A 14,437-nucleotide genomic window follows, 5' to 3' on the forward strand; every position below is an offset into this window, starting at 1 on the left:
ATGATGTGGGCTTGTCAGGTGTATGGTCTGTCCGGCAGAGCCCTGAGTAGCTTCCTAGAGTTTAGCAAGGGTGCAGGGTGCAGGATGCAGGAGGAGTCTGGAAGAATGATGGGGCTTGTCCAGGGAAGGAAGAGCGCAGGCGGGTGTAAGTGCTGAATGGCGGAGCCCTCAGCAGATCGCCAAGCACTTTGTAATGTACCTAGGCTTTTCCCCCCCCAACGTCTTATATTAATTGTTGTTAGAGATTAATTTCCAAAACATTTCACAAAACAATGAATTCCATTATTGTGACTATTTAAACAATTCAGTTCTATAAAGAAGCTGAAATAAAGATTCAAAATGTAACCATAACGTGACGGCACTATTTGTAGTGTGATCAAATTGTTAAATACCTTGTCATGCTTTGAAATTTGAGCAAGGAGAGCGAAATTCGGGAGTGCACTGTTTATTTGTTTTCATGAATGATGTTATCACTTGTGATTGTGATCAGTGAAACAGTGCAGTTCCATAATGGTCGGGATTGCATTAGCTGTTAGCCTGTTAATGTGTGTGCATAAATGCCATTGTAGTGTAGTTAATTCTTTAATAAATGCTGTATTGCAAGCCGGTTTCTATTCAGCTAGTGCTATCGGATTATTATTATTCATCTAAAAGTATCGTGGTGCTGGTCAGTGAAAACTCGACCGATTGGGGAGGGGAAAGAGATGGGAGCACAGCCCTGCCAAAGTAATATGTCACGAACTGCCACTGCTGCAGACTATAACATAAGAATGCTGTCAACGATTTCGTTATTAGGGCTTTTTATGCCAGGCAGTTCTTCCATAGATACTTATGTCTATCATTGATGGTTTAGGCATTGTAAACCAAGAAAGCACTTGGATGGCAACTTTTTCTTTCATTTTCTTCACCATCAAATTGCCAATGCTGTGCTTCCTTTAAAAAAGAATTGTTGCTGATAAATTTTGGATACAAATTTTATATTAACATTCATCAACATAAGCTTGAAAGTATTACCATTTTACTCCCATGAGCTTGTTGTCTACAATATTAGATGTAAAACTGTGTACTGGTAGATTGGAAACCTTCCTTACCTCAGTCATTGTCTATGAACCTGTACAGTAAGTGATGTGAAGTGAAGCCTGTTGACCTAACACGAAATGTACAGTAGTATTATTGTCCCTCGCGGCCACAGCTCGCCCATTAACCTGGTGGATTTCGGCACTGGACTGTTCCTGACCAAGACCCCTAGCGAGGAGAGCAGCCGGTCCCCTGGCCCTGGGCCCCCTCCCCCCACCCCGGCAGCCCTAGCGACGGGGCCTGCCGAACCCGGCATTGGTGGCGACGGGTAAGACTCGTTGTCGTCTTGTCGTCGTGGTCCTGTTGTCACCGACAGCATGCCATCCCCATCTTCCTTCTCTTGTCTCTTTCAGGCTCTAAGCCCTTGTGTATTTCTCTAGCTCGGACTTTTCATTTACTTTTTGTAAAAGAGGTTATGTTCATATCTTGGAAGGATGTAAGTTAACAAAGTACTCATGAAACTTAGAATATCTTCACTTTGTGTTTAATAACATTTAGTACTGCTTTTGTGAAATTGGAGAAAGCGACTAGTACAAACATGAAAACAAAAATGGATGATAATGACAAACACCATCTCGCATCATTATCCTCTGGTTTTCTCCACACACTTTCTTTCCATTCTTCAGTTCTGCACTGTTCTATCCTGGTGTCTTTAGTTGCATTTTATTTTAATTTCTATTTATTTCTTCTACCACATTCGTTCCTGATTCGTCTATGTCCTCTCTGTTACTCCTCATGCACACACGGTGTGGAGCTTAATGTTGTAATCAGCTCCTGCTTGGGGTGCTGTGCCAGCATACAGCGACAGTGTTGCCAACTTATATTTTCAAGATCCACTAAATACTACTAAAAATCCGCTAAAATCCACCAAGAAATCCGATCTCAAATAATGAGCAATAATAATAGATAATGTCCAGCTCCATGGCTAAATGGTTAGCGTGCTGGCCTTTGGTCCCGAGGGACCGGGCGAGTTGGCTGTGCGCGTAGAGGCTATTTTCACACCAGGCAAATGCTGAGACTGTACCTTAAGGCCACGGTCGCTTCCTTCCAACTCCTAGGCCTGTCCTATCCCATCGTTGCCATAAGACCTATCTGTGTCGGTGCGACGTAAAGCCCCTAGCAAAAAAAAAAAAAAAAAAGAGAAAGAAAAAAATTGGTCCCGGGTTCGATTCCCGTCCGGGTCGGGGATTTTAACGTCCATTGGTTGATTCCATTGGCTCGCGGGCTGGGTGTGTATGCTGTCTTCAGCATTAGAATTCAACACAGGTAGGGCTCCATTCTCATAGACGCGCAGGTCGCTTGTGCGGCTTCAACTCGAAAGACCACACGACATTTATTATTATTATAGTAAATAATTTTTTTGTTATTTTTTTAAATTTGCTTTACGTCGCACCGACACAGATAGGTCTTATGGCGACAATGAGGCAGGAAGGGGTTAGGAGTGTGAAGGAAGCGGCCATGGCCTTAATTAAGGTACAGCCCCAACATTTGCCTGGTGTGAAAATGGGAAACCATGGAAAACCATCTTCAGGGCTGCCGACAGTGGGGTTCGAATACACGATCTCCCGAATACTGGATACTGGCCACATTTAAGCGACTGCAGCTATCGAGCTCGGTAAATAAATATTATAGTAAATAAATAATAATAATAATAATAATAATAATAATAATAAAAGTAAATGTCTTCACCCACCTGATCTGTGAGCTTCACTGGGATTAACCCCCTGTCTGCAAGCCGGCGAGCTAAAACTTGTAGGCGTTTTACTGCCAGGTGCAAACTAGGTGAATCCCCTACCTCAAGGGCCAACACAGAACAGGCCAGTTCATTAAATGGTCTTCCTCCATAGCATAAATATAAATGCTACTCTATCACAGTTTCATTACGTGTAGTCATTCGTCAACTAAGAGATAAGTAACCTTTCCTCATGCATTACAAATTTGATACTACGATCTCCTAACATCAAATCCAAATAATATGCTTTCCTCATGTGACTGCTGGCTCCTGACAAGAAATATGGAATAGCTCGGAGACAGACGAGTACAAAAAAAAAAAAAAAACTTAAAATGGATAAAACACTAAATTCTGCTATAATAAATCTAGAGTTCTGCCATAAATCCGCTGTCCGCTAAATTATATATTTCTCCACCGACGGTCTTTTAATTCCGCCAAATTTAGCGGAAAAATACGCTAAGTTGGCAACACTGTACAGCAAGCCACCTGGTGATGAATGAGCATACCACTACAGCTCCAGTGGTAAAGCATTCTTAAATTCACACCCTCGTTATTGTAGAAGTCTTCCTCGCGAACAGTCAAAATTTTCTTCAGAAGACGTGGTGCAAAGTTATCTGCGAAACGTAAAGATTTTTCGTCTTGTTTCCTTGACACAGCATAAGCCCATTTCATGTCTACAAGGACAAACTTGCTTCTTCACATATTAAATGGGATATTTCTTTGAAGCTCATTATTCTGGATTGTAGAGGAACAAACTAGATAAGAATACAGAAGGTAAGAGAGAAAAACAAACAAAAAAAAAAATTCTTTATACATGTTTTTGATGACAGAACAGCACAACATTGTAAAAAAAAAAAAAAAAAAAAAATTATGCAGACCAAAATGATAGCCTTCAAATAATGTGCTTCTGCTAGTAGTATTCGGTGCATATGTTTGCTGGTACGCACAGGAGAAAACAGTGGTAGAAAAGTATTTGCGATAAAGAGATAAGGGTACCAAGGGGGGTCAGTTTTGTTCAGCTTTTACGAGATTAATCTACATCGGTACAGAAGCGGCAATTTTTGAGATTTGAAGATTCAAATGTCTATTGTAAGCCTCAATAAAAACCGGTATTCAGAGAAGCATTCTTCACTGCAATCGTCAAGGCATAAGGCTCGCCATCAATCCATCCTTTTCTTCTTTCCTTTCATTATTTTAATCTTTCTTTCACTTCTCTGCATTTTCTTAAAATAACTTTTTTCATAGTTCAATATTTTTAACTGTGTGTTTATTTAGACACGATACATCTTGTGGTAGCCTCCGTGGTTCAGGCAACCTCTCGCCTCTGAGTTCTGTGGTTCAAATCCCGGTTACTCCACGTGAGATTTGTGCTGGACAAAGCAGAACCAGGACAGGATTTTCTCTGGGTACTCTGGTTTTCCCTGTCATCTTTCATTCCAGCAACACACTCCAATATAATATCTCATTTTGTTTCCTCTGTTGCTCATTAACCATTGTCTCTGAGGAGTGCGACAGGCTTTGGCAGCGAGCAAAATTCCGGTCATCGCCGCTAAATGGGGGCTTTGTTCATTTCAACGCTAACCCGGTCGAATGATTGAAAACAGCCTGTGGATTTTTTTTTTTTTTTTTTTCCTTCATATTTTGTAGTAACGTGTATCAGTGCTGCATTATGTCCCATGCTAGTAAAATCATGGATCGCAGTTATTTCCCTGGATGTTACGGCAGTTACAACAACAGTCATCATTGCCTTCAGTTGCTTTCCTCGTGATGTATGCAGCTCGGTGTGACATTTTTCCAAGGCCGTTCTGGCCGCGTGCCTGTTAGCTTGTTCCTTTCACTAAAATGACAATAAGCCCTAACTCAATGGTGCAAATTGTTGTTTATACTGTAAAGGGTTCTGATAAAAATTTCAGTATTGATTTCAGGATAAGGTTTCTGATTTTAAGTTTGATGTTTTATTGCAAACTGTAACATAAAAACTCTTATTCAAGGCTACCTGTTTTACAGATATGGTAGGCATATGCTGTCAAAAACTGTTTTGTAGAGCTGTTCTTTCACAAATACTTGCTTCCATCATTAACAGTTTAGGCAGTATGCCATGAAAATGCTTCGATGGTCATTTTTCTTTGACTTCCTTCCCTAAAATAGCCACTGGTCAGTTCTTTTTTTGTTGTACGTAAAGTTTCAAACCCCTAAAACGTTTCTTGGTAAATGCTCTATACAGTAAAATGATGAAAACCACATCAAAAATTATTTTCTTGAGATTAGCCTTCAGAAACACAGACAAATGCCTGCCAAGACTCTGGGACACACCTGCTGACAACTCATTCTGTCATGTATAGATAACGCTATTAAATGATTGGGGAGAAACAAATTGATGAAATCCTTCTAAGATTGTTCTTAATGTACTTGACTCTTTGGTTTCTTGTCGTTAATTTTGGTATGTTGATGTAATTGGCCCAAAATAGAAAAGTAAAACTGAGACCTTACAAAATATGTACATCATCATATGTGAAAAGCAAATCCCAAAATCCCTACTACCTCAAATTTTAAGTGCTGGACTAGATGGTGACCTTAAGTATCTAAATTGTATGACCTGTGATTCTTTTTCCCGTATTGATGATGTATATATTGAAAATGTATTTTGTGGGTTCTTGTTATGTTCAGGAATGTCTTTTATACCGATATTAATGAAGTTTTTCAATTTTAAAATAGAGTTCAATATTATGCTTCTTTTTTGGGTCATTTCTACAGTTGTTCAGTACAGCAATGGATGTAACATATTTGTCAGCTCTGTCTTTTTCTCCCGTGGTGTATAATAGATTTTCTCATTTCCTGATTCTTCTTTCTGCTCTTAGTGTTTAAACTATAAATCATTGAGTATTATGAAATTTTCATTCATAAATTCTATTCTGCCTCTGTTTAACGTAGCTTAGGAAGCTCCATACTTCCTGTGAAACAAGAGTTCACTGTATTATCGTTGATTCATTATTTTACTTATTATATTACCGAGCGAGTTGGCCGTGCTGTGAGCTTGCATTCAGGAGATAGTGCGTTCGAACCCTCCTTTTGGCAGCCCTTAAGATGGTTTTCCACGGTTTCCCATTTTCACAGCAGGCAGTTTGCTGAGGCTGTACCTTAATTAAGGCCATGGCTGCTTCCTTCCCACCACCATAACTGCAATGTAAAGCAACTTGTAATAATAGTAATAAATGAATGTGTATAGAACAGCATGATGGTCCATTTCAGGTAAAGAACCTAATTTTAGATATCCAATAAATAATGTTATATTTATTCTTTTGTTTTGACTGACTATGGACCACGTTGATTCGAATTCAGCTTCATCTGTTTCTGGGCTTTAATCCTCATCCAGTTCTCCTTCATCCTTTCACTCTACAATCTCCTCCTTTCTTTTGTCCTTGGCGCTTTGGTACGGGATCTAACTTTTTCTTGAAGCCACTTTCTGGCCTTGATCATCGACTTGTAAGCATCCCTGTTGCTGATTTCCATTCCTTGTATTCCTATTTCTTCCAGGTCCTTCTTCACGTCCTGATACCAGCCCACCGTAGTTTTCCTGATCTCAAAATATCTCGTCTTATCTTCCCGAGTTCATTCTGTAGATATGTCCGAAGAACACGTCTCTATTCATTCTTAATAAATACTCGTCCACATTATAAAGCATTCTACTGAGCGAACTGGCAGTCCAGTTCAGGCCTTGCAGCTCTTATCTTGCATTTGGGACTGGTGGGTTCAAACCCTGCTGTCGGCAGCCTTTAAGATGATTTTTCATGGTTTATAATTTTTACACTAGGCTGTACCTTAAGACCATAGTTACTTTCTTCCCATTCCTGGCCATTTCCTATCCCATCAATAAAAAAGCCTGTCCGGGTTGCTGCAACATTAAAAAGAAAATTGTAATGTATTCTGTTAACAGTTGTTGCATCCATTGCTCGTGTATAACCTGCCTGAATCTTAGTTTTCCAGCAGATTAGTCTGAAGACTTAACTTCTGTTTTAGAAATTGTCATTAGGTTGGTGTTCTCTCTTCTTTCTTTCTATCTGTCTGTTTCTATCACCTTGAGCAGCATGAGATCACCCACTTGCACTTGCCTGTATTTCTTCGTGCACCGCCGACACTGCTTTCTTTTGAGCTTCTATTTGTGTTGGACTTGAATGAGTGATCTGTAAACAGTATTATAACATTACCTTTTGTGTTTCAGCATATATCAACACTGTGTCCTTGCAATCCACTATACTTCTTTAATATTTCAGAATTATTTAAAATAATTCTAATTCTGATAGTCTCAAGATTTCATATATATCAGTTGATTCCTTACTTCAGTGACTGGCAGAATCTCGCTTATTCTGTATGAAGTTGCATTATATTCATAGCAGTCTCCTTTTGTTTGGTTTTTATACACTGTTCCTTCTATGTCAGAGGGCAGGTCTGAGTAAATGGAGTATCAGAAGCGAGAAAATATGACTCAAATAAACACAACGGGTTATTGAAGGGTCCGCCCTGTCGGTATTTATTGCTTTTACTAGAACATTTTAAATCTACATTATTCATTAAGGAATGATTCATTTAAGAAATAACATCTTGAAAAAATCATCACTAAGAAGAATGTATTTTAACACTAAGACTTTTAGATTTGTAACAATATATGTTTAATAATTGTAATTATCATCTTGAGTTATAGGAAGTAAGGATGTTTTGCAGGTTCTTGTGATATCGCTGACGAAGAGAATGGTACAAAATTATCAGAAAATGTACGATTAATGAATAATGTATATTAACAATATTCTAGTGAAAACGATAAATATTGATAGGATGGACCCATTAATAACTGGTAGTGTTTATTTGATAACCTCAGTCAATTTGGACAATAGGGCCAAGAAATGCTCAAATTTGTTCATTCAAAGTATGACTATGTATTTTGTTGTTGTTAGATTTGTACCAATAAATAAATAAATAAATAAATAAATGAATAAATGAATAAATACAGTAAATAAATAAATTCCTTGTAGATATGTTGCTGAATTAAAATCTGCTTGGCCTGTTAAATATGATTAAATTTTATTTCAGGTGCATCGATCCACTTACATGAATCATCAGATTTTATATTAATGAATAAAGTGAGTGTAAAGTCGTATAGAATATTGGGGAAATTTAAATACAGTGTTTTAGGAGGAATAGTATACAGGGTGTATCAGTAATGTAAAGCCAAACTTTCAGAATGCATTCCTCACACATAGAATAAGAAAATATCTTATATGGACAGGGGTCCAGAAATGCTATATTTCCAAGTTAGAACTCATTTTTACAATTCTACATAGTACATTAATGATGGGAAACACACAGGAACATACCAGTATAACACGTTAAACTCTTTCTTAACCCTAGACCTGGCAATATTAATTCTTGTTTTTTTTTTTTTTTTTTTTTTGCTTTACGTCACACTGACACAGATAGGTCTTATGGCGACAAATTAATTCTCGTGGTATCAGCAATATTTGGTAATTTTTACTTGTCTAAATAAAATACAAAATATCCGCAAGATATGAAATAATATCTACATCATGGTGACATAAAATTGCATAAACATTTTGACTAGAAAAATGTACAGTCTGTTCAAAAGGTGTAATTCCTAAATTCAAAAGAATAATAAAATTTTCGATCATATGTACATAAAACTGGAACATGTCGCAAACCATCTGAGATGTACAGATTGTCGATAATGTATCTGTAATGCAGTAGCAAAAGTTTAATCTCTCCGAGAGGTATATTCTTGAAAATACAGTATTAGGGAAAATGTATTGGTGTGTGATCAATTGGAGGCATGATATTAGACCACGTTGTTATGATAGGTTACGTTATGGGAGATTCGTCATCACTTTCCGATATTTGATGCGGAAAGATAGCTGATAAACAATACAAATGTGACTCTGAATCTGTTGGTTCATTCTCAATAACCTCAAAGTAAGATGCATCACTTTTATCTTCCAACAAATTCTGCACTATATCATTTACTAATTTTCTGTAATGAAGTGAAGATGCCATATTTAGACTCGCACTGTACTAAAAATGTATATAATAAATCAAATATGTGTATATGCAGAAGTAAAAAACACGCGCTGAACAGAAAACTACGAAATAAAATGTAGAATAGCAAAGCGGAGCCCACGAAGGTTTGTCATCTACGAACACTACCGAAATGATGCTCAGACAGATGGTCGGAAAACTGCACTAATTTATTTTTGTGAAATTGCGCCAAAGACGTTGTAAATATGAATGAAACTGAACTCAAGGCTGTTGTCGACATTGAGAACAATAAGAAGTAGACTGTCATGACATCTGTTGAAGAAATGAGGAAATTACGAGAAGAAATGCAAACACGTCGAATGTTCGATAGTGCCACTACAGCAGGGACCAGAGTGTCAAATATTACAATTGCCATTTCTAGGGTTAATACTGTTGGAACCATCAGGGTCGCTTTGCTGATTTTAATCAAAAAAGAGTCCTAATAAATAGATTAATTACTCCCTTCACCAAATTTCAATAAGTCCCTTATTAAATCTAAACATCGGAAGCGTGAATCCTGGAGTACATTGCTCCTAATCATATTGTCATCCCTATAAAGGAATTTCAGCCTATAGAGTTTTGGGAGTAGTCTTAAAAATCATAGCTTTATGGTTAATGAATTGTACAGGAGCATAAATTCCCTTTGGAGGAATTCTTTAATTATTATTTCTTGTTGTTTCTCTCCCTAGGCGATCCTCTGTGGGAACATTCATCCGTCAACATGAGCCTCGACCTCAGCCGCCCAAGCCTGCCGCCCCCAGGTTGGATTACCGCAGCATGGTGTCCATGGACGACATGCCGGAGCTGTTCGTGTCTTTCGATAGTAAGTTTGTTCTGCTGTGTGTTATAATGTATGTAGCTTGTACTCTAGAACTGGCTTCAGATGTGGTGCATGCAATTTAGTGGCTCAAGTCCATTGGTCAGAGATTTATTGGGGAGATATTTCAGTAGAAATGCAGCAAAGAAAACATATTAGCAGCATCATGAACAAGTCTTACTGCATACAAGGTCATCATGACTGAACTTTGTCAAACATCTACCAGAAAGGCAGGCACAATTCATCAGCACTCAAGCTCAAGCAGGTAAAGGAGCAGAGTACAGCCTAGCAGCTGCTTGCACGGCTCTCTGTAACAAGTAGTGAAGGGGCACTTATCTAAACGGATTTAAACTTTTAACAGATTTATTGTACCTAATGTCTCGTTCTATTCAGTGTATTAGGTTATGATGAAAATAAGATATTCTGTATACAAACACCATGTGCTAAGTAAATACTTTAATTCTATTCATTTTATTAGGTTATGCATAACAAACAAAATCATTTTGACGTGTGATAACTAAATCCTTCGACCACTACCTGTACTCATAAAAATACTGCAGGCTGACATAAAGCCTTGTTATAGCATAAAAAATGAATGACAAATGAACTGTACGATTGTATTGCATATTACAAGATGTTAGAATCATTCTGTATTGATGGTTTTCGCTTTACAAAGGTAAAATTATGTGTACCCTCCTAATTCAATACATCATCAGATGGAGTAATCAACTTCAAACATGTTTCAGCTCGTTTGAGCCATCTTCAGTGAAGAAAAGGGTGGGGGTGAAATAATTTACATAATACAGGCTAAAAATGTGTCAAAAAACATAATGAAGGAACAAATGAAAAAACAAAAGATACACATTGGAAATAAAAACCCAATATACAATATTTACATCATAGGAGCATCATATCTTATAAATTCACTCAATAACTAAGTGGAAATATAACAAGCAAACAGATCAGATTATAAATAAATAAATAAGACAATTTAGGTATTCATGGCAATGATGGCGCTATCATAACTTAAGCTCCAGCAGATTTTAAACAATATACCCACACTTTAGCCTGCCGATGCTTCGTAATTGTAGTCATGGTTTTCACAAAAATATACTGGGACTAAATTTTTGTTTCTAAACGTAAAAGGTTAACTTAAATAGAATGAACAAACTTTAGCAAGTATTTTACTGACGCCAAAGTTTTATAGTCTCGCTCGCGTACTGAATGTAGGTAAAGCAACGAGAAACAAGATAAAATATTCCTCAGGACGTTTTCACGAATAATGCCACAGAGCTCACGAAAACTTCTCCTATAATCCTCACTCCATAAAAATTCACAACATACCCCCATTACAGGCTAACCCAATCATACTGAGCAACAAAATACAAGATTCTTGTACTTTATGCTTGGCTCTGTGTTCATGCTGAGCAACCTAAATACTTTTCCTTTTCCGTTGAAAAACGTACTCTACACCAAGTATGACATGAAAATCAGTACAGAGAAAAGCAAGACTATGGTGATGTCGAGAGGGGAAAGTTAAGAAAAGGGCACTGTGAAAATTAGAAGCCAGAGTCTGGAAATTGTGGACAGCTTTAATTACCTAGAAAGCTGAATTAATGCAAAATGCTAGGGTGGGCATGGAGATTAGCAGGAGGGTACAGGAGGGCAGTGCATTCTACCAAAGTGTAAGAATACTTCTTTGGAGCAGAGAAGTACCAAGGAAAAGTAAAGAGATAATGTACAAAATGTACTCTGTACCCATACTGACTTATGCATCTGAGGTTTGGACTTTGACCAACAGGCAAGAGAGTAGAATTCAAGCCAGTGAGATAAAATTCCTAAGAAGTATGATAGGAAAGAGAGTGAGAAATGAAGATCTTAGGAAGGAAATTGGGATGATGATAATAATAATGGCGTATGGCCTCCGTAGACAGCCTATTAGGCGAGCTGCATGTCTGTGAAGATAGAGCCCTACCTAGGACGATTTCTAATGCTGAATACACCACACACACCCAGCCACGAAGACATTGGAATTAACCAATTAAGTTTAAAATCCCCAACCTGGCCGGGAATTGAAGCCGGGACTCTATGAACTGAAGGCCAGTATGCCAGTATGCTGACCATTCAGCCAACGAGTCAAACAGTTGAGATAGGAAAGCTAAATGAGAGAATTGAAAAGAATGAAGTAAGGTGGTTTGGACATGTAAAGAGGATGGAGGAGAACAGAATTCCAAGATAGATGCTGGAGGCAAAGTGTGAGGGCAAGAGAGCAAGAGAAAGACGTAGAGCAAGGTGGATTGAATCAGTAAAGAGCGGCATAAGAAGACTAAATTTAGACTGGGACAAGATCGTGGAAGAGGAATGGTGGAAGGAAAGAGGAAGATGGAAAAGTGCCATAAATATCCTGACCCGGCAGGAGCTGGATAAAGGAAAATGATGATATGTGCAGGTGGCTATATTGTTTTTTCTTGTAGCCTCTGATGTGTGGCACTGAACACTTAGTGTTACTTGTTACAACTAACATGTACCCAAGCTACCTGCTCTGTCTCCATAAGATGCTGTGAATCTTGAGCGAGGCCAACAGCTATTTCCCTGCCTCCCCAACAGGAGGAGGCTTAAAGTGCATCAGTCGACCAAGCGACTTGAATTTTGCTGGGGTAGCTCTTTCACGCCGGCAAAGAAACCCAGCTCGCTGGAGAGACCTCGACTGCGGTAGAACGAATGGGTTATTGAGACAGCCGTACTTTCCTCGACTTAGCTGTTTGCATTAAGAGATAAGAATTTCATATTGTTCCATATTGAAGAGAGTTCATTATTAAGTTAAAAGAAGGTACATCCCCAATCCGATTAGATAGGGCTGTTAATAAACCCGCATTATAAGATTTAACATTTTGATAATAAATAACCAAACAGTAAGAAACAAGCCCCAACCCGTCTCATCCCAATAAAATTCTAATTAAATTTTGTCTAATATTCAAAAGTATTATTGACAATACAAATATTAATACCAAACTAATAAATCGATTAATAGTTAAATCACCATGCATATATTCATCTCTATAAAAAATTACTAAAGCTGAAATAAACAATTCTAACCCTACAAATAAAAGCGGTATTCATTCGAATAAAAAGGTTATAACAATTGAACTTCTATTCAAATTTAATACTTCTCACTCAATAAAAATTACTAAATCATGTATAATAAAATAAAATCCTATAAAAAATGGTTCCACCTTTCAATACTGTTAAAATAACAAATGTAAGTTTCCATTCTTATTCAGTTAAAATTGGTACTGGTTTTGACCAGTATTCATGGTCATCATCAGCCAAATACAAATAAGTGTAAAACAATGCATAGAAAAATAAATTCAAAGTTTAAATAATTCTGTTTGGTTTCTGCTAGTGAAGCACTACAATCTTTAAGGAGCACTTTGCGTTGAAATATAGCCAAAAAATACAAATAAGATGCACAGGTAAAAAAGAAGTTTAGATGATGCTGTCAAATGCAGTTTATGGAGCACTATAACACACAAAGGAGCACTGTGCGTTGAGATTTCAAAGTTATGTAGAAGTCTAAAGTCAAATACGTATTATTTAGTTGTAGTTTATGAGGCACTGTATAATTTTATTTACAGTATCTGTAATGCGTGCCTATGAAGAAGTCGTAGATCAAATAAGTTATTAAGACATATATGTTACAGAGCACTGTGTGTGAAGAACGCACCTAAATGTAGTACGGAGTAAGTAATTGAAGAGTTCAGTTGCAGTTTATGAGGCACTGCATAATTTTAGGGATTAGCACTGCGGATCAATAGATCCGAATATAATGAAGAAGTCGTAGATCAAATACTGTATTTAAAAGTACAGAGCAAGTTCTTGAAGAGTTCAGTTGAAGTTCATGTAGCACTGTGTGTTGATAGATCCAAAAATTATGTAAAAATCGTAGATAAAATATGTATTCTAAGTACGGAGCAAGTCCTTGAAAAATACATCCAATATTCAAGGAGTCATTTGTATTACACCTGGTTGGTTTTCAACTCATACGTTATGAATTTCATTATGGTCTGTATTGAAAGTTGATCACTATATCAATCTAATGGTATTGAATAGGTGGACCTTTCTCTACCCTTTGATAGTGATAAATTAATATTATGTACATATGCGTGTTTATAGCTAGGTTTAGATAATTCTGCAAGAGTTTTGATTTACTATATTTTCGGTCTGCATACAGACAAAACGCTTCCACCCGCTTAGGGGTAACTTCTCTAAGGTTAAATGGCATCCGGTCATAAAAATTCTGTAGAAATATTTATGTCTCTTCGTACCCAACCCTGTAGAGAAATGGGACAAAGGTTGGACACTCGTGCACTTCCGTACTTCATGAATCATGCCATCTTTTTTGTGTAGAAATGTATGTTACTTCTGTCTCTGAGCATATGGACTTGATCTGTATATTTCTAGTTGAACAAGTCACAACCAGACTACAAAATAAGTCTGTCCACCACAAAAATTAAAGTGTTAATTGCTTTGTGCCATATATTTCATGTAGTAAATTTGCCTTCCTTCAGAATATTTCCTGCATTCTTTATGTATTTGAGTCGTATGCGCGAACAAACTTCTATGTTACATTCCCTAAATATTGAGAAAAACGGCAATAAAGATAATGGTTGGTCGCGGGACATGGCTATGCGAGAGAATGTAACATAGACTTTTATTTCGTAAATCAACAT

The 14,437-nt window shown here is 37.4% G+C and overlaps 1 protein-coding gene across 6 annotated transcripts in view; it reads left to right on the top strand.

Moving 5' to 3' along the window:
• mtd (mustard) overlaps positions 1-14,437 on the top strand; it is a 952,680-nt gene that overhangs the window by 648,637 nt on the left and 289,606 nt on the right. For all 6 annotated transcript variants that reach the window (XM_067157991.2, XM_067157992.2, XM_067157994.2 and 3 more), the window contains one exon: positions 9,580-9,713. In XM_067157991.2, coding sequence (XP_067014092.2) covers positions 9,580-9,713 — 134 coding nt within the window. The remainder of the gene's footprint in view (positions 1-9,579; positions 9,714-14,437) is intronic.

The sequence above is a fragment of the Anabrus simplex genome, chromosome 14 (genome assembly GCF_040414725.1).
Source record: "Anabrus simplex isolate iqAnaSimp1 chromosome 14, ASM4041472v1, whole genome shotgun sequence".
NCBI lineage: Eukaryota > Metazoa > Arthropoda > Insecta > Orthoptera > Tettigoniidae > Anabrus > Anabrus simplex.